Below are 24,966 nucleotides of genomic sequence, written 5' to 3'. Positions count from 1 at the left end.
CGGACGTTCCGCCTGTTTGCTTCCTTGTCAAACACCTAACCTTGTGCCGAGGTATGTAAGCTTGCCTCCCCTCCGCCACCAGTCTTTGCGATTCTTCGTCCACAACTTCTAGAGATAATCGCCGTCATTTCGATCAAAATGGGCTCTATCAAGGATGCCTCTAAAACCTCAAAGGAGCCGTACTCGTACGAGTACTTCAATGTTACTTTTCCATCCGAATATGTAGCACATGTCGAGATCAACCGCCCGGAAAAGCTGAATGCTTTTATAGAAGTGTATGTATAGTGAATTCCTGTGATTTCCTATTCAGCCTACAGACTTTTCAAGACTATGAGCCTCGATATTGAGAAAAAAGAGAAATGAAAACCTGAATCTCGACCCTTAAACCACAACTGACTCTGCAAAAGCATGTGGCTCAATCTCGGAGCCATCTTCACGCGTCTCTCTCACGACCCCAACGTCCGCGCCGTACTCCTTACCGGCGCAGGTCCTCGTGCCTTCACGGCCGGGCTCGACGTGCAAGCCGCATCCCAGTCGGGCGTGCTCGGCGACTCGTCCGACGGCAGCGAACAAGACATTGCGCGCAAGGCGCTCTACATCAAACGGCACATCGAGGAATTCCAAGCATGCGTGACGGCCATCGAGCGGTGCGAGAAGCCCGTCGTGGCCGCCATGCACGGCCATACGTACGGGCTGGGCCTCGACATTGCGCTGTGCGCCGACATGCGCGTTGCCGCCGCCACCACGTCCTTCTCCATCAAAGAGGTTGATATCGGCATCGCGGCCGATATTGGCGTCTTGACCCGCTTGCCCAAGGTCACCGGCCATGCGTCGTTTGCCAAGGAGATCGCGCTGACAGCGCGTCCGTTTACCCCTGCCGAGGCCCTGAATGCTGGCCTGCTTTCGTATGTGTTGCCGACTAAGGAGGAGGCGGTCGCCAAGGGGTTGGAGCTGTGTAAGCTGGTCGCGACCAAGAGCCCGGTTGCTGTTGTGGGAACCAAGGAGCTGGTGAATTATAGCCGGGACAGGCCAACGGAAGAAGGCTTGAGGTATACGTCTGTGTGGAATATGGGCATGATTCAGACTGAGGATGTGAAGAGGGCTCTGCTGAGCGGGTTGCAGAAGAGGAAGCCGACGTTTGAGAAGCTGTAGAACAAAATGATGAGTTAATTGGCAGGCGGTTGGAGGGCCATGTCGAAGCAAGTTGAACACCATGGAATCTGCTCCTCAGTATGCTTATCCAAGTGCGGCCTGAAAGCTCCTTCCCACAGTCTTCATTTGCTAGAAGAACAACTCCCGGGACACATTATCGGAGGTGTTGTATATCGTGGCCATGCACGTTTACAATCATCACATGGTGTTGTACCGCTTGGCAGCGAATTGCGAGTATTGTATGATTGGACTCGAGGTATAGATTGCTTGAGCACTCAAAATGCTTGATCTCGGGGCGGGTGTTGTCTGCCCGGATGTCGCGCGCAGGCTAGACATCGGGCATGCGCCGGAGGGCTTAGCAACCCTCCAGCCGACTTCATTGTTCTTCAACCCAGGCAGCCTTAGCTCGTGATCAATCCCGTGCATTGAAAATTTTTGGATTCTCTCTGAGCGCCGTGCAGTACAATGCCCATGAAAAAGTGAGGTAAAAGCCCGATACCCCACGGCTGCCCTATCGTATCCATCATGCCTGTTCCAGCATGACTTGCACCCACCAACAGAAATCAACCCAGAACTTACGCCCTGCTCATGACACCCCAGGCGCGGATCTGCGATCCCATTAGCTTCCACACCAGGATTCGGAAACTTGACCATGCTACGCACCTTGTTGTCGGTGTAACCAGCGAACAGAGTCTGGCCGTCCGCAGACCAGGCCAGGGAGATACACTCGGGCTCCCTGGACTTCTTGCCAACCTCGACGTACTCGGGCTTGAGCTCGTCGACCTTGCTCTTCTTCTCGAGGTCGAAGATGATGATGCTGCTGGCGGTGGCAGCGCACAACCAGTAGCGGTTGGGGGAGAAGACAAGAGCGTGGATCTCGTCACCGGCGGTGAGGGAGTAGAGGTGCTTGGACTCGTTCAGGTCCCAGAGCATGGTGGTGCCGTCCTTGCCACCGGAGGCGCAGAGGGAGCCGTCAGGGGAGATGGTGACGGTGTTGATGTAGCCACTGTGGCCGATGTGGTCGGTCTGGATGCGGCACGAGGCGAGTTCCCAAACCTACGCGGGTCAGCCAAAATTCCCGAAACTTTTGAGGCCGCGGAATTGAGAATATGAGGGTAGATCAGGGCATTGGTGATTGTTTGTCTCATAGCCAGAAGACTCTGAAGTAGCAAATACTTTTTATGCAAAGCATCATATGAAGGTGGAATGGACGTTGGAATTTCTTGTACGCACCTTGACGAACTTGTCCCAACCAGCCGAGACAATGACGGGGTTCTGGGGGTTGGGCGAGAAGCGGACGCAGGAAACCCACTCGGTGTGGCCCTTGTCGGTGATGGTGTACTTGCAGTCACCGAGGGTGTTCCAGAGCTTGATCGACCTGTCGCGCGAGCCGGAGACGATCTGGCGGTTGTCGGCGGAGAACGAGACCGAGAGGACGTCGTTGGTGTGGCCGACGAAGCGGCGGGTGGTGACACCGGTGGAGAGCTCCCACAGACGGAGGGTCTTGTCCCAGGACGAAGACAGAGCGTACGCGCCGTCCGAGGAAATGACCTGTAGCGCTCCATTAGCCCTCTGTTCGCGCCGTTCCTTCGTTGTCGAATTTTGATGTTCGGGGCGGCGTTCGCACGTACACAGTCGGAGACAATGTGGGAGTGACCCTTCAAGCGGCGCTTGGGGTACCCGTAGGCCTGCTCATCGCGGGTGAGGTTCCAGATGATGAGCGACTTGTCGCGAGAACCGGAGAGGAGCATGTTGGGGCTGTAGATGGTCCATTAGCCTCAACTCGCCGCTCAAACTGCGCCCGTTTGCGCATGTCGCCCGCAACGTACTTCTCGAGGGAGGTGGCCAGCGAGGTGACCCATCCGTTGTGGCCCTCAAGGGTGCCCCGCAGCACAAGTTGCTCAGCCATGATGTCTGTTGGTGGTGGGATTGTCGTAGGTCCGCTGCAGGTGGTGACAAGCTCCGCGATAAATGATCGTAAAGTTGAGCTGCCGTGTGTGCTGGCGCTCGGACGCGACTTTCGCCTAAGCGACCAATCACGGGCCGATGCGGAGCCTGTTGCGCCGCCGGTACAGGTACCTGCCAACCAACACCAAGTGTGCACTTGTAGAGAGACGGCGGACAGCGTAGAGGTAGGTAAATACTTCTGGATCGAGCGCTACAATCTATGTAAGGCATAATGTTGCATGGTCCCTGAATTCGGTGTAGCGTTGGAATTATGCCAACACATCACTTGGCTTCCTTTCTTTGTTGGAAAACGCAAGCACATGAAAAGCGTTCTACGGTAGGTGACATGATTGCTCTCCTCCATTGGCTCTCGTTGGCAGTTTTCTGGCTTGCATGTAAACACTTGAGTAGGTCATTGAAAGCCGCGCGTCCACATCAGTTGTCTATTTACAACTATATCGTGAGTACTAGCTCACAAGACTGATGAATGACCAAATGTCTTTGACGCATCTCTCAGCGTCTATAACTAAGAGCGCACGCGATTCAGCTTCCTTGTTTTCAAAGGCCATCGCAGACCAAAAATCCTCAGTGACCAGCTCCGCCTCCTGAGTCCGAGAGAAACTGCACGAATCAGGCGAAGCCGCAGTCCGAGTTGGTGGCGGAGCAACCAACTTCTCAAAAACGAGAAGCACGCACCGCGTTTGAATGGTGAGATTTGGAGTGAGACATCATTAAAGAAACGATTCCGTGTCTTGAAGTCCTGGGGCCTTGCAGGTGTTGACCTCAAGACAAGGCTGGCAAACAAGGACACGCTAGATTCAGGGAGCATGGAGCCGCCTGAAGCATTGACGAGGGCGGAATAGGCAACTCTAAAAGCTGGGCCACTATTGCCAGCAGGCGCGTGGTACCGCTGATAAGGAGGTGGAATGCTCTGCACACGCAGGCTCCGCTACTAAGCCTCACCATGGCCGAACTCAGACATCGAGATTGTCTTCGGGGTTTCTAATCGCATCCTTGAGAACCTGGGAGCTGTTAGCTTTACCAAGAAGAGTAGGCCAGCATACGCACTTCGTTCAGCCTCCTCTTGAGCTCGGGCAGCTTTTCGCTCTTGATGACAAGCGTCTCGTCGTCGAGATCCTCGATGATGAAGTCGTTGCGCTCCGAATCAATCTTGACGATGATGGTTTTGATGGACTCGTCGCACTGGACGAGGACACCTGGGTCATGATCAGCATGGAGATTTGATGTATTGCATTGTTGCTTTTTCCAAACCGGGATAGGCTCGTGGCATGTTGAGGACTGAAGGGGGGAGGACGACGCTGGGGAAGCCGTACCTCGCAAGGCTCTGGGCATGGCTGCGGCTGGAGCGACGATCAGGAAGTCGTGATGATGCCCTCGGGAGTGGATCCGGTAGGATCTCCGTTGCAGGCAGGCCCAGGTCTGGAAATGGCAGGACGTGCTGCAGAGAGGGTTCACGTCTCTGCCCCAGACAAAAGTCCAAAGAGGCAAGATCGGAGAGCAGGCGGTGGGGGCGAGCCGGGCAGGGCAGAGCGGCAGAGACGGAGGGCAATGTAAGGTATAGAGAAGATGGACGACCAAATATAGTCCAAAACGCGTCGTGGTGCCAGGACGCAAATGCGCAACGACCGTGTTGAGTATCTGGTGGTGGTTGGTGCGGAGAGTCAAGTCGGCGGTGACGAGGTTCCAAGGCAGCCCAGGTTCCGGCCCAAAAATAATATTGGGGATCCCGTCGTTGACGACCACCGCCGGAACGTCAACCAACGGCATCAACCCATGGGCTAGGCCATGGCCATGCCGTAAGGCCAGGAACAGCACCGCCTCCATCGACACCTTCTTCTCACCATGTTTCCATTCTTTTTCGTGCCCGCGCCTGTCCTGTGCTTCCCGTTGTGATCCGTACAAGCTCTCGTTTCAACTTGTTCAGGTACTGCCTGCCTGCCTGCTTGCCTGCTTGCCTGCTTGCCTGCCGGCCTATCTGTCGCCACACATTCCCTCTCATCCACCTCCGCTCCTTTCCCTCTCTTTTTTCCCAACTGCCCAGTTTTGTTCAGCTGCCATTGTACGCATCGTCGAGGGCCATGAGAAGATGAAGCCCAGCGGTCGACCGCCCAGCCTTCTCCGCTCGATCTCCAACATCCCGGACCAATCGCGCTGCTGCTGCTGCTGCTGCTGCTCCTGCCGCCGCCGCCGCTACCATGCCCTGCGACACCCGTCGTCGACAGCCCAGGGTCCTCTGAGCCTCATCCTTCTCTGGACCCTTCTACCCAGCAAAGCCCTTGCTAGGCCGCAACCTCAACCTCAACCGCAAGATCAAAACGCACCGCCACCATCCAACGGGCAGTCGGGAGGCAGCAGCTCCTCGTCAAGCTCCGGCTCCTCCTATTCGGGCAATTCGTCGCTGCTCAACCTCTACTTCCTCTTCATCGCCATCGCCATCTTGCTCCTTCTCGTCGCTCTCTACCTGCTGCACCGACGCAAGAAGCGCCGCAAAGCCCTCCTGCGCGACTCGTCCAATCACGCCCTCGCCCAAGACATTCACGGGAACCAGTACGCGGCCGCCGCCAACCCCAATGCCGTGCCGCTGGAGAGAAGCCCATGGCGATGGTTGAATAGCGCCGCCGGCCGCTCGCCCGTCGCCCGGCACGAAGAAGGCTTCAACGAGCATGGCGAAGCTCCTCCGCCGTACGGCGCGCCGCAGGGCACCATCACGCCGCCTGCCACTGCGGCCGCGCCCCCAGCCGGCGCGCCCGGCTTGCATCCAGCAGCAGGCTACTGGGCTCCCGCGCCGCCGCCGCCGCCGGGCGTTGTGCCTGGCGCCATTCCCATGCGTCCGCTGTCCAGGGACTCGCAGGGCAGAAAACCCCCCGAGTACGAAGAGGCTGGTGGCCGCGAGGGCGCGCAGAGCGCCAACAGTTCTACCGGCAACCTGATGAGAGGCCAGCAGCCGCCGCAGCAGCCGCGATATTCCTAGTTGGCATGCGGTATGGAATGGGCTGGGAACGGGAATGGGAACAGGAATTTGATCAGGACCCGGTGCTTTTTGGCCCACGTACGTTCTTCTTGCCGGGCAGCACATCCGCGGTGGAGAAGAGTCGAGCCAGCTATGCGTGCGGTACATACGCCTCAGCAGCGCTGCGCTTATCACGCGTGGCTGAAGAACGTCGTTTGTTAGACGAGAGATGAGCCTAGACGAGGACAGTGGTGCCACCCTTCACCTCGTGTCATGTCCACCATGTCCCCCTTTCATCTTTCTTTTCTTGTTCCCACACTGGCGCCGCAAGGCATAGAACGGAGTATATCAGCGGGCTTTTTGAGAGTTTTTGTCGCATTTCCTTTTTTGACTCTTACAAATCAATGTTGAATATGGATCAATAGCTCGAATTTCGGGCTTGGAATGAATGTATAAAGATCTATGGGGGTTGGAAATCTGACAAGTGTTGATTTTGTCGAGCGCAAGCTGTGATTTGTGATTGTCGCGGCTGATGCGTGTGTGGTGTGATATGCATGTGCGCTTTGCGGCTCTTGGAAGACATTCAAACTGCTAAGCGGCGATGTGAAGAACAGAAAGGGAAGAAAAAGGGGCTCCATTCAAGGAAGCTGAACAAGAGAGCGGCGTATTCACTTTACCACCTCGGCGACACGGTTCTATGCCAGACACAGCAGGCATCGATGAAAGTGTGAAGCATTGCCTCGCTGACCACTCAGCTAGATAGGTAGCTGGCTCTGTGATGACATAGGCAGTGCCAGTAATCCAACGCCAGCAGTGCCTCCGCGCTCTGGAATATTTCGCATCAAAGGATGAAGGTGTGCCTTGAGAGTGCGGGAAGGAAAGACTACAGTGTAAAATGACCAAAAAAAAAAAAAGGTTTCAACAAGGACGTCAAGGGAAGGCTACACACCCACATCACTGTCTCCTTTGAGTCTGAGACGCACAAGTAGGGCAGGCACAGAAAAAAGCGATTCGCTCCTGTCAATGAAACGACTGAGTTCATCCAGTAATGACTCGACAAGGGCGAATGACCATTGCCCTCAAGGCCGAAGGTATCGGGCATGATTTAGAAAGAAAGATCTAGAAGAACGCATGCATACAGGGTGCCGGTCGCGGGAAAGACGCGTCGAGCCTGATGTAAAGAAACACTGGAAAGCACAAAGATTTGCTCATCTGGCAAAGAGTAGCCAGCCCGTCGAGGGGCACGTAATTTACGGTAGTGAAGTAACAGAAAGAGAATGGAAAAGGAGAAAGCTTGAAGGGAAGAGAGAAGACAAGAGGATTCACTCTCTCAAGCACGTATCGAGAGCGAGACTGACTGGCGAAAGAAAATCTGTGGGAAAATTAGCTGGATCAAGCCTTCAGAGGTCTCTGTAGAAAAAGGTCATGCATCGCAGGTCTCTGTAGAAGAGGTCATGCAATGCGTGAATTAAATACGTAGGCTGAAAGGCTGAAGAGTCATGCTCTACTAACAAGTACGCCAGCTCACGGGATGGCAGCCATATTGGACGCTGTCGAAGATATCACCACGCCGCATGCACCGTACTACTATTGGCATACGACACATGTCACCGTGGGTACCGGAGCATGCGTCGAGTCGTGCTCGCGAGGATCGACGAGGGCTGACCACAGGCCCGCTCGCTCGCTCGCCCTCTTCAACGAGAACTAAAAATGCCGCTGCTGCTCGTGCGTGAAGCATTCAGCGGCTCGACAGCCACAGCGGCCTGAGGAACGCAAAAAATTGACTCGTCTTAGTCACAGCGCTGATAGAGGACTTATTCGCGCGGGATGTTTGAGCCAATGGGGAAAAATTTTCCCTGTCCGTTGAGATAGAGAGAGAAAAAAAAAAAAAAAAAAAAAAAAAGGGCATTAGAGCAGCGGTGGTGAGAGAATGCGCACCAGCCCAGAAGAGAGCGTGTGATAAGTGAAGATGAGCACAAACATTACGTCAAGCAGGATTTGAGGTTTCAGCGTCTTGTGTTTTGCGGGAGAGCACAGCGGGCCCCCCGGCAAACCTCCCCTGGGCTGCACCCGTCCGGATCTCGACGCACGCACCTCACGCGAACGAGGAAACGGCACACGCGGTGGCTGAGCGAGAAAATGGAGGAGCGGGAAAGGCTTGCCAAGGGTGTTCATCTTGAACAAGGGTTTTTGGAGGAGAGCCCGGGTACCGCCAGCTCAGTCGATAAAGCTGCGATTTCGGCGGCTGAGAAAGCAAAGAAAATTCTACAAAGAGCGGTATTTTTGCAAAGACTACAAACTGACGAGACGGAAAATTCTGGACTCACCGTCTCTCGACGACCAATGGATCGAGAGGTGGTGTTGACAAATTTTCCCCGGAGCGGGAGAGCTGCGCTCGTCGTGCAGCACCATGTCCACCCGTCGCAACAGCGCGGGGTTGGCTTGGCGGTCGAGGATGGCCTCTACCCTGGCCCACGCCCAAAAGGGGAGTGGAACAGAGGAGGAAAATCTGGGGAGACGGGAGACGGGGGGTTGAAATTGTGTGGGAGGAGTCGCGGGAGTGCCGCAGGCTGTGGACAAGTGTGGAGAGGAGCGACTGTTCGGTTCCGGGGCCTTTTCGTGGAGGCGGACCGTGAGCAGCGGAGACGGCCGGGGCGCGCCCTTGGGAGCGAGTTTTAAAGGAGTCGCGCTCCCCCCAATGATGCAGCCAGGTGCACGCCTTTGACACACGATGAGAAAAACCACGCACAGAATTTTCACATCCTTGATGTTGGGGACTTGGGGGCGATGATCTTGCACTCTTGCGAAAGCTGTGCGCTGCAAACTCGGACCTGAGGTGGCTCGTGGGCCTTGGATGGCAGCGTTCTTGGGCGCAGAACCCCACGCCACGCTTGACCGGCCCCTTTTTGGTCTTGTAACGGAAAAAGATAGCTAGGCAACGCCGTGAGCCGTGGTGGCGCCCAGACTGGAGAGACGAAGCAGCAAAATAGGAGGCGCAATAGGGGGTCCTGCTGCTGACTGACTGACCGACGGTGGCGTGTACCTCAGGTCGAAACGGCAGGCCAGATGCAGGGCGGATTCGGGCGGTGGCAGCGCCGACTGTAGCCGAAAAAGCCGTTGTTCTTAGTTGGATCACTTACCCCATCGCCGTCGGCTGGGCGCGGTGATTGGCCGAGCATTCGTGATAAGCCCCTGCGCTTGGCAGGCAAGCCCGACGTCGCAGTGCTTCTTCGTCTGTGACTCCAAAAAAGACACACCATGCTTGGCCTAGCCGGCTCGTGCTGTGGGCCTGGCTGGCTGTGTGGCGTTGCCGACGATGCGGCCAGTGCGCGCCCGCTCCATGGTGTTGACCGACGACGGCTGCTGATGGTTGACCATGGACGACGCTGCAGCCCACGCCCACGCCCAGCCAGCACTAAGACTAGGTCCGGCTGCTGCCCGACTCGCCTGGCCAACGTCCCGCGTGCAGAGAACATGCGACGCCACTTCAGGGCATGCGAGGGGCGAGGGGCGTCGTCTCCTGCATCTGGCATCAGCAGTGCTGCTCGTTGTCGTGTTATGGCGCGGGCTGACACGGACCCAGTAACCTAGAGAGGCTGAGGTGGTGCTGATGGATAGATGGGCTTTGTCTCTTTTGCAACGGGTGCGGGGCTATTCTGGGAACTCATGAGACGGACGGCCGCCATTGCGCATTCTGCAGGTCCCGCGTTTGCTGCCACTGCTGCCGGCCACCCCGGCGACCAAACGAGCAGCAGGCCAGAGAAGATAGCACGATAGCGAGGTGCCAGGCCACGCGATGGGACCGACAAATACAAAACGGCCATTGGCGGGCAGGGCGGCGAAGGGGCGGAGCGGGCGACGTCGATTCAACGATGGGCGCATGTCTAGCCCGAAGCCCTGGAAACCTGGGTGCATGTGTGGATCCTGGTCGGTTGCTGGTGGGCACTGGGCGGGTCGTCCAGGTCGTGGGTGCTGCTGAACAAGCGGAACCCTGACGCCGCCCAAAGACTGACGAGACTGCCGTGTGAGGGCTTAAAATATCGAACGCCGCCGCTCTTCTCTTCACTCTTTGCATCCATCCAATTCAAACCCCCCGTCGCCTCCGTCCATCCGTCCGTCCGTCCGTCCGTCCGTCCGTCCGTCCTCTTACTTTGTCTCTCTTCCTTTGACGTCCCGCCAATCCTCTCCCTCCTCCTCCTGCTCCTCCTCCTCCTCACACGACCACCACCTCTCCTCCTTGGCCCCATTGTCCATCGCACACTCTATCCGTCAAAATGGTGAGTCGCCTGCCCTGCTGCCCAGCCCAGCTCACGTCGTTCCCGCGCTAACTCTATCCCCTCTTTCAGACCGAATCAACTCTCGTCTCCAACACGGCCAACGTGAGCACTCACCGGCGCAGCAAAGAATTGAGGGTGCTAATGATCCTCTCAGCTTGAGAAGTACCTCAGGTTGCCGCAAAAGGGCTGCGTCATTGCCGAATACGTCTGGATCGACGGCTCCAACAACGTCCGCTCAAAGTGCAAGGTAATTACCACCCTGCCTGTGCCGCTCCACCCTTATCACCCTCGCCGATAAGCTGCGCGCCACACTCGAGGATCGGCGTTGCGCGTCCACCCCACACAGTTGCTGATCGCCTCGCGCAGACTCTCACCGAGAAGCCCGCCAGCGTCGACGACCTGCCAGAATGGAACTTTGATGGTTCGTCGACCGGCCAGGCCCCGGGTGACAACTCGGATGTCTACCTGCGCCCCGTCGCCATGTACGCAGATCCCTTCCGCCTCGGCGACAACATTCTCGTCATGTGCGAGACCTGGGGCGGCGACAACAAGCCCAACGCCTACAACTTCCGCCACGATGCTGCCGTCGTCATCGGTGCCCACGCTGCCCGCGAATTCTGGTTCGGTCTCGAGCAAGAGTACACTCTCCTCGACCCCTCGGGCTGGCCCTACGGCTGGCCCAAGAACGGCTTCCCTGCGCCCCAGGGTCCCTACTACTGCGGTGTTGGCACTGGCAAGGTCATGTGCCGTGACCTCGTTGAGGCTCACTACAAGGCTTGCCTGTACGCTGGCATCCAGATTTCTGGCACCAACGCCGAAGTCATGCCTGCGCAGTGGGAGTATCAGGTTGGCCCGTGCGAAGGCATTGCCAGTACGTTTTGATCCGCGCTCCCCAGATCTTTTTTTTAATTTTTTTTCCCCTTGCTTTTGCTGACCCAACGCAGTGGGCGACCAGCTCTGGATGTCCCGCTTCATTCTCCACCGCGTCGCCGAGGAGTTTGGTGTCAAGGTTACCTTCAACCCCAAGCCTATTCCCGGCGACTGGAATGGTGCGGGTCTGCACACCAACGTCTCCACTAAGGAGATGCGTGAGGAGGGCGGTATCAAGCACATCGAGGCGGCCATGGAGAAGCTCGCCGCCAGGCAGAGGGAGCACATGGAGGTCTACGGCGAGGACAACCAGCTACGTATGACTGGCAAGCACGAGACCGCCTCGTACGACAAGTTCACCTGGGGTGTCGCCAACCGTGGGGCCTCGGTTCGTGTCAACCGCGCCGTCGCCGAGGAGGGCAAGGGTTACTTTGAGGACCGTCGCCCTGCCTCCAACGCCGACCCCTATCAAATCACCGGCATTGTCGTCGAGACCCTCTGCGGCAAGGTCGAAGGTGCCGACATGACCAAGAAGGTCCGCGAGGCGCCCGAGGTTATTCAGGAGATGGTCGTCCCCGTCGCCAAGCCGTAAGGTTTTCCTTCTAGATGACGATTCTGCGAGGGTTCCTTTTCCTTTTCCATGTTCGGGCAGCCGTGCCTCTGAAGAAACATGTGGTCGGACGCAGACCAACCGTCGCTACCACCACCAATACCCCCTCAACTCCCCACCCTCCCGCACAATTCGCTCAATTATAATCCTCCGCCCTTACTCCTGCTCTTGAGCCTTCTCCTTGGACGATTCCCCCACGCCCTTAGCACCTTTTCCTCGTTCTCTTTTTTTTGCCTTTTTCGTTTTTGCTTTTTACGGAGTGTACTGCGCCGCATCTAGCTAGTGCTGCTAGTTGCTCTGGGTTAGCCTTTTTGATTTTCCACACGTTTGCGAACGGATGGACTTGGACTGAATGGGGAAGTAGAAAGAAGGTTTGAACCAGTTGCGTTTACCCTACAAGATCCGAGTGGTGGTGGATGGAATGAAATTTCTCCTTGCGCTCTTCAACTTCTTCACGCCATGGCTGCGATACACAATGATTGACTCGTGAGCCCACTTACACTTTGGACAGCCTGACGAGAGAGGCACGCCACGACACCATCTTCCCCACACCAGACCCGCGACCCTCCGCCCTGGCGCTCTATCCGCCCGCTCCCCGTCGTACCCGCTCTCCCGCATCCGCATCTCCTGTACCCACACAGCAGCGCACATCACTGCCGTTTGTCTTTCTGTACGTGTTCCACATCTGCCGAACGAATAGACAGCAGAGCACCGCAGGACCCGCCCGCCCGCCAAGAAGTCTAGAACGCTAGAACACATACTTTACTGCTGCCATGCGTAGATCCAGGGACTAGGTGCCTTTGGTGAGGGAGCACTGCCTCGCGTACCCGACATACGTACGGAGCATGGACACATACGCACGCACGCACGCACGAACCCTCTCACAGCCAGCCAGCCAGCCAGCCAGCCCGCCCCTTGACCCCCTCCTCCCTCTCCTCCTCCCCCTCCTCCTTCCCGCTCCGCTCCGCTGGGCTGACGGGGATGGTACCTTGTTGGTGCCACCTCTTCGCTTGGACCTCACCCGTTCAACTTCACCATTTGTTCACCATCAGGGTGTCTGCTGCCTCTTTCGATCAACCTCATTCGTCCTTCGTCCTCTCTTCCTTACTGCCTAGCATTGGCGCCCTTGAAATTTATTTTAATTTTAAATTTATTTTTTTTTTTTCTTCTTTCGTTTTCTTTTCTTAACCCTTCAACTCGTCCGTCGTTGAATCAATCCATCGTGTACCGACCGACTTTTGCCGGTGCGCATCAGGTAAGGTACGTACATAGTCACACCTGTACACATGCACGCAGCCAATCAACGTGCCGGCGTTCTTTTCATAACCATGTGTATAGGCAGACCAGTCAGTGGGAAGGAGAGGTAGAGAGAGAGAGTGGCGAGAGAGCAAGCAACACTTGGCATCAATCAGGTCGACGCTCATAGGTCACCACCTCCATTCTCCTAATCTGATCAATCTCAACCAGGCCCATGCGGGATGTCTGTCCCTCTCCGCCGTCATCCGTCATCCATCCTCCGGCATCGGATGCCACCGGCCAATGCGACTCAAGCCGCCCACCCGAACTCAACCTCACACACTTACTCGAAAACTCATCTCTCCATTCGGCCTCACCTTCCATTGCTTGCTTGCTTGCGTGGTAGTTGTTGGGGCGTCGAACAATTTCTCAATTTCTCTTACTTTTCGAAACTATTGGTGCTCTTTCGCTGTGCACCCCGTTCGCGCGTGTAAGCTGTGCGCTAGGCAGACAGGCAGACCGACCGTAAGACAGACAGACCGCCAGATCGCCAGACCGCCGAACAGCAAATGAATGGACGAAGCAAATCAGGACAAAGCAACGAAAGCCCTTCGCCCCGTTGTCCGTTTGTCCGGCCTCCATCATCCATCATCAAACCTATTACGCTCACCACAAAAACACACCGACTGACCGACTGACCGACGTTGCACCACACATTTTGCTTACTTGCTGACAATAGACTTTTTCCTCACTGGCCGTGCTAATGGCGGTGATGGCGGCGTTGGTGCAAGAGATGGGATGCCTGAACGGTCTTCATCCGCTCGTTGGTCTGCCTGCTGCCTGCCTGAACATCACCACTTGTCGATCCGCCGCATTCTGCTCCGCCGTGCAACAGCACCGAGCTCCACAAGGCGCACGAGGTGAGACGAGAGGGTATGACGTGTGGAATTTTGGATGGACGCGCAGTTCGATCCGTCGTCTTGCTGTTGTGATGATGAGAGCCAGCCAGCCAACGACGCGTCGGCGGATTCGAGGACGCGCCTTGCGCCAGGTACATGTACATGTGCATGTGCATGTGTACTTCGAAACAGGATGACAAAAAGTCAGTAGGTGGATGGCAGTCCAATTGAACTTGGCTCGTTCGCTGAGCCAGTTGCTGAGTTCTTCTTCGTCTTTTTTGTCTGGATGCCGTTATGATGTGGTAGCGAACTATCCATGACTGTAGTCACTTTTGCTTGACAATGTTTGTCATTCACAACACACAGCCCTCAGTCCTCGCTCAGATCCATATCCGGCGTGTCCAAGTCTTCAGGGACATCCGACAAATCGTCCAAGTCCGATGACTCCAAGTCGACCACGTTTGCCGCGGGGAGCGGTGTAGCAACGAGAGTCTTAGGGCGTGGTGGTCGTTTGCCAGACGGAACGTTCGCATCTATTAAAAGACAAGCTTTTCAGCAAATCCATTGACCAAAAGGAGAAGAATATTCAGGGGTAGAGTGAACGCACCATCTTCGACCCAACCCACAAAACATGTCAAGGTGCTCTCGTTGTCCCTCAAGACGCCCTCGACGACACGATCATCTCCGCCACCGCTCTTCCCACGGCCTCTGCCATTGATCTTACCTGATTCGATTTTGTCGTGCCGCGCCTTGATACCCCGGAACACCACCTCGACCCAGCGGCGGCGCCAGATGATGCCAGGCAGTGAGACTTGCACAACGAAGCGCAACAAGACGCTGACCTTGGCGTTATCCGTGACCGATGGCGTCCTAGCGGCATAGGGTAAGAAGTATTCCTCCCATTCATCTTGAGTAGGGGGTTCGAGATAGTACGTTGGAGGAGTGCTAGATATGAGCGGGAGCAGCGTGTTGGCGGCCAGTATGCAGAATGTGGCGGAAGGGAGATGCGCTGCCAGAGCCGACAGCATTGTCGTAAAGGATGTAATGGGAAGTGGTCGAAGGTACTCGGTATAAGTGTCGAATAGTTTTTCCCGCGTCGTAATGACAGTAGGGAGGGCTACGAGGACGTCGCCAAGGAGAGAAAGGAGCCGAACGCGAAGCGCGAGAGCAGCAGGGGGACCAAAGGGTTCAGCGATTGGTGGGCTTGCATTTTCTGGCGTTATGGAGTTGTCGGACGCGATTGTTATGACAGAGGGACGGCGGTCGGCTTTGGCTGTGGATCGCGAAGACTTGCGTGTTGGCGGCGTAGTCTCCTCGATCAAGTCTTCGTCCTCGTCAGGGTCAAGGGCATCGAGGTCGGCCGTTTGGAAGTCAGCGACCTTCATGGTATTGGCGCTCTTCGGTTTGGCACGTTCGCGGAGCTCATCCTCAAATACTTCTTTGAAATGTGCCAGGGATCTCTCGCTCCCGTCGGCAAATATGGCGCTAAGAATTCTCCTTCTTGGAGTCACAGCCCAAGCTTCGCAGTTTGACAGATACGTGGCCATGATGCTTTGCGTCATGATTTCGGCACTAGAGGCTCCATTTTCCTTGAGCTCATCTTTGTACTTCTTATGTCTGTTCCTCCAGTCGTCTTCTAGGATTTCTAGCATGACTTCCAGCCAGACCTGCCATCGCGACCATCTGGCTTTGTACTTGATCGAGCAGTTGAATGCCCAGCCAACAATGTCCCAAAAGTCATGGGCCTGCTCCCAGACACTGCTCCCATTGGCTAGTGCGCTGTTAAGAGGTCTCGAGTAAGCGGCATTTTGTCCATTCGTTTGCGCACTTGAGTATGCATCAGAGTGTCCGCGTCTCTTTCCATTGCGTGCCTTGTTGGAAAACGTGAAAGCGTTTGCGAAGCCGGCGTTGATAGGTCCGACTATTCGGTTGACGGCGCGTAGATACAACAAAGCCTCATTCGCGGCGCGTAGCTTGGTGATGTTAGAGGCACGCGTTGTGGTAGAAGGATGTACGGCAAGGGTGGCGGCAAACTCGAAGATTTGGGTTGGTGGGATGAAGGCAGGGCGAGGATTGGACGGTGATGAGATGGAGCCACCAGAGGTAAGAAGAGACTTGAGGAGCTCAAGGCCCTCGAGATCTTAATGGCGTTAGACAGGAGCGAGAGATGAGTACAAGGGGCACACATTGTCCAGATCCTAGGAACACGCAGGCGTGGCTGGAGAGTTCAAATGGTAGCTGCTTTGGTGGACGGTAAAAGCGCGGAGCGGGCTGAGAATCTGGCGCGCGGTTCTGCGGGGGGTTGGAGGTGGGGGGAGGCGTCAGATAGACGGTAGCGTCATCCTCTAGGGCGGTGGTGAAAGAAGAGGGTGAGTCGGTGGACATGGCGTGGAGTGTTGGGGTGCAAAGTGAGGTGGAGGTGGCAGGTCTAGTGCCTGGAGTGAAGAGCGGCTGACGCGTGGTTTGCAGCAGCGTCGCGCGGTCATGTGCCGCCAAGACGGGAGCCATCCCGGTTCGGAGCAACAACCACTTGCGCAAAGCTTCCCGGGGCGTGTGATGGCTGACTTAGGTTGAGATAAGTGCACCCTGCGCATGACTGCCACTCGGTGGGGGTGAGTGACAGTTGGCGGCAAATCACCGTCTTCCCTCTCCGCGGACTTGGTTCCACCATGAGAGCCATGTATAAGACCTTCTTTGGTCGCAGCTCTTCCTATTCCTAATCTTTGGAAAGAACAGAAAAGAAAAATCTCCCGCCGCTTAGGTTGGCTCAACACCGCATCGCATCATGCCGCCTTCAATATCACACCTCCGCCGCATAACCCAGCACAACTACACCTCGTTCAAAAATGCCCCATTCGCAGAGCTCTCTGGCTCGCTGGGCGACTTGGGCACCTTGCTGCCGCTCCTCGTCGCAATGACGCTGTCGCATTCAATCAACCTGCCTTCGACCCTCATCTTCACCGGTCTGGCCAACATTATCACCGGCGCGCTCTTTGGAATCCCGCTTCCAGTCCAGCCCATGAAAGCCATCGCTTCGATAGCCATTGCGCGAACGTACACGCTGCAGGAAACCGCTGCCGCCGGCTTGGGTGTTGCAGCCGTCGTGTTTGTGATATCTGTCACCGGCTTGCTGCAGTGGGTGACGCGCATCGTGCCCATCCCCGTGGTAAAAGGCATCCAGGTGGGCGCGGGGCTATCGCTTGTGCTCTCTGCTGGCGAGAAACTCCTTAAGCCTCTGGGATGGATAAAACCCTCGCCCGTCGACAATCTTTGCTGGGCTATTGGCGCAGCGCTTGCGCTCCTGGCCTGTACACGCGCTCCGCGGGTGCCCTATGCGCTGATCATCTTCGTCCTGGGTCTCGTCTTTGCCGGCGTCCAGCTCCACGCCGCATCCGTGGCCAGCGAGAGCACCATCATCTCGTCGATCCCCATCGTGGTGCCGTCTTGGGCAACCTTTGGACACACGTTTGTCACGGCCTCGCTTGGCCAGCTGCCTCTGACGACGCTCAACTCCATCATCGCCGTCACGCACCTGTCGGCCGACCTTCTCCCACACGTCCCCGTCCCGTCAGTCACCGAAATCGGTACCTCGGTCGCCCTCATGAACCTCGTCTCGTGCTGGTTCGGCGCGATGCCCGCGTGCCACGGCTCCGGCGGTCTCGCGGCCCAACACCGCTTCGGCGCTCGCAGCGGCGCCAGCGTCATCATCCTCGGCTTTACGAAGCTGTTCCTCGGCATCTTCGGCGGCGAGGCCTTTGTCGGCCTGCTGGCCCAGTTCCCAAAGAGCCTGCTTGGCGTCATGGTACTGGCTGCGGGCGTCGAGCTGGCCAAGGTCGGCGAGTCGCTCAATGCTGGCGCGCGAGACCTCTGGGAGGAGGCTGAGATGGAAGCGGCTGGTGCGCCGCTTCCCTTTGGCAAGATTCTGCGTGAGCCCGATGAGCGCGAGCGTGGGGAGCGGTGGGCCGTCATGATGGTTACCGTTGCCGGGCTGCTAGCGTTCAGGAACGACGCTGTTGGCTTTGTGGCCGGAATGCTGTGGCATTGGGGTCTCAGGGCCAAGGCTCCAGAATGGCTGCAGCGCTTTAGGGAACGGAGGAGGGGCGGCTTCAGGGAGGAGACGCAACGGCTCCTACCTGGCCATTGAGTGGCCAATCACGAAGCAGACCCTGTCCATTGTTGGAAGACTGACGAAAGAAAGAAACACAAGACCGTTCTCGCTTGGAAACAACGCGAATGCACAGTGTGTAAACGGAGCAGCATTTGGATATTTGGGTGGTCATTGTACCAGGCACTTGGGCATCACTAGACAGAGCGAGCATACAGGGATTGCCGCAGTACTGCTTCTTCGTCCATCCTAGACTAGCAAAAGATTCCTCAAACTTCAACCTTTCATCAATATTTCAAAGCTGATTCGATTTCGCCGTCTGTTCATTTTCATACCCACCAGTCCTCAGTTGGTTGGAGGATCATTGATTTCCATTCACGGCGGCGCTCCAAGTTGGCTCCATGAGCAGCAGAGATAGGCTTCTCGTAGTGCTTCACAAGCCATCCGCTCCCCGTTCGTAGAAAGCGCGAATACCATGGCCGGGCGAATCCACACCACATCAGCTGGTATCGAAGCAGGTCCTGGCTGACCGCGGTTGTGGTTGATATTGAGTTCATGGTCAGCCCCTCTCCACGAGCTGATGCGCTGTTGCGCGGCAGGGTTTGACTGGTTTGCAAATTGTACACAACAAGAGGACTGGTCCATATACTGAAAATGCGTTGAGAAGGGAAAAAAGAGTTGTGGAGGTGGAAGGCTAGCCTCTTGATAGAGTTTCGGGTTGATCATCAGCCGAGGTGCGTGCCTCTCAGAGCCTGTGAAAGAAAGCCACCTTTTGGCAAACGCCGAAGAACTGGTGTCGCGTAAGTACTCAAGAGATTGGAGGCATGCGCAGATTTCTCCAAAAACGCCAGTGGCTGTGGCTAGAGTGATCTTGATTTGGCCAAGCTTCCTGCTGCAAAACCTGATTCTTTCCAACCTCGGTAGAATGATATCGAGCACGAAAATCCCCGATGATGCGGAAGAGGCGCACGCCAGTGATCTCAAGGATTCGAAGGCTCGGTGCTATACATGATAATGAGGAGGCTAGAGCTGCGCTTCATCAGCCTCCAAACTCCGAGTTCTAAATTAGCGCGTGGTTGAGATGACCGTTTCCAAAGTGACATTTTTTAGTCTGTGGCGCAAGTTGGACGCCTGGGATACGGCGTGCGCTTGGTAGTGGTCAAATGCCCGCGGGATGTGCGCCGTAGAGATAACCTGATGAGATCTGTCAAATGCAGAGATCCTGATTCAATGAATGGAGAGACAGGCGCCGGTAGTCAATGCAAAGAATCTAGAACTGTTGAATGCGTTGTGAGTTGCTCACTGACCGTCGAATCGCTGGTTGGCGGGCGGAAGATGGCTAGCAGAGTGCCTGTTTCCTGAAGATTGTCCTTGGCAACGGGAACCCGTTGCAGGGTAAGATGCAAAATCTGTTCCTGAGTCGCGCTCGCGGCTCGCACCAGGCTCCCAGGTATCGCAGGTTCAGCTTTGATTGGCCACCTGTATCGAACCCATCAACACCATGTCGATGACGGCAGGAGTATTTCAGCCATCTACGTGTAATCCTTGAATGGTCGATGACGAGGGAGTCAGTCAAGCGTTTGCATCCACAGGCATCCCAGGTCAGCTGAACGGAGGCCTTGGCCGATAAGATTGCAAGAAACTGCGAACTGAGTAGCGGTGAGGGTGATGGACGGTTGAAAGGAAGTAGGCCATCCGAAAAAAGAGGAAGATGGAGGATGAGCGGAACACGCAATAGCTGCAGCGCGCTCAAGTAATCATGCCAAGCTAGTTACTACACCAAATGTGTCCCAACGCTCTGGAGTCGGATTTTCTTTTGTTGGCGGGCACAAAGTTCCTGGCAAGAAATTCGTGACTACAGAAGCCAGCCGGTCCGGGATGGGGTCGTGATATCATTGCATGCGGCGCGGGAGCTGCAGTTCCTTGTCTAGCTGAAGTAGACTTTCCGACGAGTCCAGACTTTGCACAGGGAAAGTCTTTGCGCTGTGAAGAAGCGACGCGCATCCTTGGGGCCTAGAACGGTCAAATGCATAGGTTCCGCCCAATCTTAGCGCTGCCGGATATCTGCAGGCCCCGCCTGCATGCGTAGCAGACGCGGGAGAACAAGATGTTGAACGTGGGCGAGGCAGAAGAGACAATTAGCGGACGGCGGCAAAAGAGTGGCTTGTTACCAGGGGAGAGGAGGATCGGAACAATGGCTCAATGGAGATGGTGGAGGAGGATGAGAGATGACTCGCGGGGGCAGGTCGAAGGAAGCTGATGGTGGTGGTGATGTTTGTTGACCCCGACTGCCCCAGTGACCCACCACCGGGCGGATCATTGTAGATCCATCCGAGCTCCCGCAACACCGAGCCATGGCCAACGAAGCGTCTGGCCATGCACATCACCAAAACCTCGAGGCGAGAGTTTCTTCAACATTTCGTTTCATCCAAAGAACAACCAGCCCCCGACGATGCACGATCAACAGGCGCGTCCCGGGACGAAGCCGCCTGTATCAGGCCCGCGCCCAGCCCTGTTGGACTAGCCGTGGCATTGCAGCTTCTCGTTGCCCCATGCGACGGCACGACGGGGTGCCCCCATGTTGCCCACCGCGCGGCCTGTAGGGCTTGAACCCTCTGTTCTTTTGCAATTGGCCATGGTCCATTCCTTCATCGTCACACGTGGAATTACTGGTAAAGGGTTGCGGAGAGGCGCGACTCGATCATGGTCAAGGTGGCTGGGGGTTGCATGCCCATGTTTACAATCCGGCCCATTTGGTGGCCGTGCTACCACCCGCCCAGCCTACCCACTTTCTACCCATCGCACCATCTTGCTTCTCCAAAGCTAACCTGCCTGCTTTCTGCAACCGTGAATTCCCGTCTTGATCTACCCGTCTTTTCTTCTCTTTTCGTCGTCGGTCGAAGGCGCCGGTGCTGCACTTCCGCTACCATGCCCCATTGAACGCATCAATCCCATCCGACGTCTCGTTTCGACAACATGCTCGACGCTTTGCGGCTGTTCGAGCTTTCCGTCGGCCTACTGCTGTTCGTGCGCTCAGTCCCCGTGTCCGCCCAGCTGCCGTACGATCCTACGCGGATAATACAGACTCCAAAAAACAACGATCTTGTGTACATATTCCGTCCGGCTCCAGACACCTCGAACCATGCCCAGCTACTGTCACTTGATGTATCGTCCAAGCTCAGCTCGAGCAATCTCGACTTCAATACGCTCGGCGCGACACTGCCGTTTTCTTCCACAGGCTCAGCTGCATATACCGCCGTTGGTGAAGAGAATGGGGATCTAAGAGTATACTCGGGAAATTGTAATGATGGAGTCGAGGGAGCCAAGATTTGGAAATTCAACGTGGACAAGAATTCAAAAGAGGGCAATGGAATTTGGATCGAGGAAGAGGTTGCATCGCAAAATGGAAAAGCTGGAAGTGCAATGGCGCCAATGTTCCTGAGTGCAGGGATATCCTTTAGCAGTAATGTTGGAGGACAAGACCCGTCCTTGTACTTTTTTGGGGGCATGTGTCCTTCCCAGAATGCAACCCAGGACGATTGGCAGTCTGCCGCCTCATATTCCAACTACGTAATCCAGGCCGAGGCGAATAATTCGACAAACCTTACCCTAGCCGTGGATGAGACTCAGGGTCCACCGGTTCCCGAGGCCGGATTTGCTCTGGTTTCGCTACCGCCGACATACTCCAACAGCAGCGATGGGTCCCAGGAGCAGCAGCAAAATTTCGTTTTGGTCGGTGGCCATACGCGTTCGGCCTTCATCAACATGTCTCAAATCGCGCTGTATTCTCTACCGCAAAAGTCCTGGACATACATTGGTGTCGAGCAACCAATCGACGGTCACACGGATCTCGCGAAGCGTGATTCGACGTCTGTCGAGCCTCGTTCGGGCCACAGTGCTGTCCTGTCCGAAGATGGGACCAAAATTGTCGTGTTGGGGGGTTGGGTTGGGGATGTTTACACACCAGCCGAGCCGCAGCTGGCAGTGCTCAATGTCGGCGAAGGCTATGGTGGCACTGGCGCTTGGAGCTGGTCAATTCCAACTACTTCCGGCTCTGGAATCGCAAGTGGATCTGGAATATACGGTCATGGGGCAACTCTTCTCTCTGGAGATGTATTGATGGTGGCCGGTGGCTACTTGATCACATCTTCGTCTGCTCGCTTTTTGCCGCGCACAGTGCTAAAAGAGAACAGTCAGCCCTACTTTTTCAACATTTCGTCTAACACTTGGATTGCAGAGTATGACCCTTCTCAAGCTTCAAGTTCAAACTCTACGGCTGGATCAGACACTGCATCCGGCACTTCCAAAGTAGGGCTAGGCGCAGGCCTAGGCATCGGCCTTGCTGCGGTGCTTGCCATGACCGTATTCTACTTTTGGTACAAGCGGCATCTCAAAAAACATCGTCAGTTACGGGAGAAGGAAATTGAAACATTGTCTCGTGCGGCCCACCGCTACCACGGTCTGCATTCGTATGATGACGAGTTCCACAACGACTACATGAACGACCACGACGCAGCAGCCCTGGCACCGAATCCCTGGTTCAACGGACGTCAAGGATGGAAAGGTCGAGCACCATTCGAGGCGGAAAGGACGGGGTTGCTTGTGGAAATCCCCAGCCCTACCAGAGGCCTTCGCCGCAGCATGAGTGGACGGCAAAGCCAGGCACCGCCGCCGCCGCCGCCGCCGCCACGGTTCGATGAGGCCAAAAACAGAGTACCAGCACGTATTCCTCCCATTGACGAGCTGGAGGAAGACGATGTGGAAGCCATTGGTCGCACTGGAATGTCAGAGATGAGCCAACGGCCGTTTCAAAAACGACTATCCTTGTCAAACCCTCCGGTACTGGATCCCTTTTCTGACCCAGAACCTTTGAGGAGTCATCCAGTATATTTCCCGCCAACAGCTGGGAGCCCTGGCAAGAAACCAGTTGTAGAAGCTGGACCCTCCACATTGCCCCAAAGCCATGCTGCCGAGTTTCGCGCTGGATCTCCCAACTGGGAAGTTATTGGGGGTCCAAACTCTCAATCTACTACCAGTCGCTCAGTCCAAATATCGCCCGAAAAGTCCGATCGAACCGAATCAAACCTGAGCGACCAAAGTGGAAGATCTGGCCGTTCCAAAAATTCTTCTAGTACGAGTGCTGCTAGCGTTGTTCGCACCTTGTCGAATGCTTCTGCGGCACTGATCGCTAGTTTTACGAACCCCTTTTCTCACGACCGCCAGCAACTATCTCTCCAAATACCACCACCTGTGCCCATGACGATTCCACGTGAATCGGGCGAAAGCATCACCGGCAGCGGCAGAGCAGATGCCGACTCGTTCACAACAGCCAGGAGCTCCCTTGGAGGTCTTCAGTCTGAAGGCGAAGCTTTACTGGGAGGGCGTGCTGAAGATCCCACCACTGTACCTATGCTGCCTCGACAGCAAACGCCCTCTCCGGACCAGGATCTGACGGAGCAAATTCAAAAGACGCCGACCAGCTTTTACAACCCCCCGACTTTTGCCCAAAACCAGACACCTCCGCTACCGAAGAGAAGGCAGGAAATAGCAACTGATAGTGGAAACATTAGCCATGGAAAAATTCCTCACTATCCATCCACCGACACTCTTGAACTCTCTACGCCCATTGACAACTCATTCGCGACCAAGGACCGATCGAAGTCGTGGATTGGATCTGTTCGGCTGGCCCTCGCCCGGGTACCGTCCCACCGCGATCGATCTCAGTCGCTGACTTCAGGCTACCACCGTCGAAGGCGATATCTTTACGACGAAGGGGGCAAGCTTGTGAGCAGCGATGGCGCTATAATTCCGAAGCGGAACCGCAGCCGTAGCCGCAGTCCCAAAAGGCGTCGACATCTCCAGAAACGCGCAGTTTCCGGATTCGACCAAGACAGCAGGGCTGCAACTGGAGGTCCGTCAACAGCGTCTCCGTCTGTAAGCAAACCACCACGTCGTGCCGCTAGCGATGCTTCGTTTTGGCACTCTCGAGGACGAAAGGCCTGGGCTGAAGACACGTCGTCCCCACTATTCTCAACCTCACGTGGTAATATTCTCGATGAGCGAGACTGGGCCGTTGCAACCCCCGACCCAGAGGCGAAACGCGAGACCCTGTTCTCCGATTCCGATGGAACAATTCTTAGACCGACAGAAGGCGACGATAGCGAATGGGATATCGAAGCCGCGTCTGAGAATCGCCTTGTCCAGATGCTCTTTACTGTGCCTCGGCAACGTCTACGGGTAGTCAACGCCGATGTAGGGGATACTAGCACCAACATTTCTCGGAGCCGCGGCGCCTCAGGAGAGACATCTTTATGCTCCCAACGTCTAGCCTCAGGTGAAGTCAGCGTTGGGAGTGGGCAAAGGATATCGTCGCACACAAGTATGAAGAGCGGGAGCTTGCGGCGTGTCTCCAGCGCAGACCCAGACCTTGGGGGCTCTGGGCTTCGAAGTCGTGTTCTGTCTGCATCGACACTCAAATCCACAGACGTTTTCGGACCCACTAATGGGCCCACTGGCAGTAGCGGCGCAGAAGATGCCCGCTACAAGGTGGGTGGTGCCAGCGAGGGGCCTTTGCCTGGTGACAAAGCCCTTCCACCACCACCATCGCCTGAGATTGTCAAGCGAAAGCGGAAAGAAAAGGGCAAAGGACGAGCCGTGAGTGGCAGCGCCAGTCCAGCAGGAAGCTCTTCTTCTCCAAGCAACCACAGCCTTGGTGATTCCGTCAACGCGAGTAGAGAGAGCTTGGTAGCAGCCGGTGGTGGACTACCAATGCGCATGGGAGTTCCAGTGGGGTCAGCGGTTGGGGGATATCTTTCCGGCGCTGGTTCCGCGTCAGCAATCATGCCCTCGTCTTCTCGGACACGAAACCAAACCGTATCCCACCAACAGAACTTCAGCCT

General features: G+C 56.0%; 8 protein-coding genes across 8 annotated transcripts; 5 read left to right on the top strand and 3 right to left on the bottom strand.

Annotated features, from left to right (window-relative positions):
- Nucleotides 1-141: 141 nt before the first annotated feature.
- Nucleotides 142-1,642, top strand: IWZ02DRAFT_126896 (delta-delta-dienoyl-CoA isomerase-like protein; the record flags this gene model as incomplete). The annotated part of the gene is made up of 2 exons (XM_066761568.1): nt 142-275; nt 408-1,642. Coding segments are annotated over 2 exons (879 nt in total), but the record flags the coding sequence as incomplete, so codon positions are not given.
- Nucleotides 1,643-1,727: 85 nt separating this feature from the next.
- IWZ02DRAFT_467493 (40S ribosomal protein RACK1) lies at nt 1,728-3,061 on the bottom strand (the record flags this gene model as incomplete). The annotated part of the gene is made up of 5 exons (XM_066768559.1): nt 1,728-1,760; nt 1,816-2,208; nt 2,386-2,703; nt 2,784-2,910; nt 2,982-3,061. The coding sequence occupies 5 exons, from the start codon at nt 3,059-3,061 to the stop codon at nt 1,728-1,730; spliced, it is 951 nt and encodes a 316-aa protein (XP_066626041.1).
- A 1,012-nt stretch (nt 3,062-4,073) lies between these two features.
- IWZ02DRAFT_487352 (RNA polymerase II transcription factor B subunit 5) lies at nt 4,074-4,390 on the bottom strand (the record flags this gene model as incomplete). Its single annotated transcript, XM_066769355.1, has 3 exons — nt 4,074-4,121; nt 4,168-4,316; nt 4,372-4,390. 3 exons carry the CDS (start codon nt 4,388-4,390, stop codon nt 4,074-4,076), a joined length of 216 nt encoding a protein of 71 aa, XP_066626040.1.
- Nucleotides 4,391-5,075: 685 nt separating this feature from the next.
- On the top strand, nt 5,076-6,281 carry IWZ02DRAFT_126826 (uncharacterized protein). The gene has a single exon (XM_066761567.1). The coding sequence runs from the start codon at nt 5,207-5,209 to the stop codon at nt 6,089-6,091; it is 885 nt and encodes a 294-aa protein (XP_066626039.1). The 5' UTR covers nt 5,076-5,206; the 3' UTR covers nt 6,092-6,281.
- Nucleotides 6,282-10,344: 4,063 nt separating this feature from the next.
- On the top strand, nt 10,345-12,163 carry IWZ02DRAFT_511262 (uncharacterized protein; the record flags this gene model as incomplete). The annotated part of the gene is made up of 5 exons (XM_066770527.1): nt 10,345-10,347; nt 10,417-10,449; nt 10,502-10,594; nt 10,714-11,218; nt 11,292-12,163. The coding sequence occupies 5 exons, from the start codon at nt 10,345-10,347 to the stop codon at nt 11,807-11,809; spliced, it is 1,152 nt and encodes a 383-aa protein (XP_066626038.1). The 3' UTR covers nt 11,810-12,163.
- Nucleotides 12,164-14,498: 2,335 nt separating this feature from the next.
- IWZ02DRAFT_371383 (uncharacterized protein) lies at nt 14,499-16,347 on the bottom strand (the record flags this gene model as incomplete). Its single annotated transcript, XM_066764561.1, has 2 exons — nt 14,499-16,102; nt 16,149-16,347. The coding sequence occupies 2 exons, from the start codon at nt 16,345-16,347 to the stop codon at nt 14,499-14,501; spliced, it is 1,803 nt and encodes a 600-aa protein (XP_066626037.1).
- A 304-nt stretch (nt 16,348-16,651) lies between these two features.
- IWZ02DRAFT_126648 (uncharacterized protein) lies at nt 16,652-18,274 on the top strand. The gene has a single exon (XM_066761566.1). It carries the CDS (start codon nt 16,748-16,750, stop codon nt 18,104-18,106), a length of 1,359 nt encoding a protein of 452 aa, XP_066626036.1. The 5' UTR covers nt 16,652-16,747; the 3' UTR covers nt 18,107-18,274.
- Nucleotides 18,275-21,043: 2,769 nt separating this feature from the next.
- On the top strand, nt 21,044-24,367 carry IWZ02DRAFT_370342 (uncharacterized protein; the record flags this gene model as incomplete). The annotated part of the gene is made up of 4 exons (XM_066764495.1): nt 21,044-22,951; nt 23,042-23,470; nt 23,609-23,813; nt 23,940-24,367. Coding segments are annotated over 4 exons (2,970 nt in total), but the record flags the coding sequence as incomplete, so codon positions are not given.
- Between the last annotated feature and the right edge of the window lie 599 nt (nt 24,368-24,966).

Source organism: Phyllosticta citriasiana (genome assembly GCF_038021145.1).
Source record: "Phyllosticta citriasiana strain CBS 120426 chromosome Unknown IWZ02scaffold_2, whole genome shotgun sequence".
In the NCBI taxonomy this organism is placed as follows: domain Eukaryota; kingdom Fungi; phylum Ascomycota; class Dothideomycetes; order Botryosphaeriales; family Phyllostictaceae; genus Phyllosticta; species Phyllosticta citriasiana.
The sequence above is the reverse complement of the archived record's forward strand: the minus strand, read 5'-3'. Positions and strand labels throughout refer to the sequence as shown.

Coding starts and splice junctions, on each gene's coding strand:
- IWZ02DRAFT_126826 (XM_066761567.1), top strand. CDS start 5,207: ATGAAGCCCAGCGGTCGACCGCCCAGCCTTCTCCGCTCGATCTCCAAC.
- IWZ02DRAFT_126648 (XM_066761566.1), top strand. CDS start 16,748: ATGCCGCCTTCAATATCACACCTCCGCCGCATAACCCAGCACAACTAC.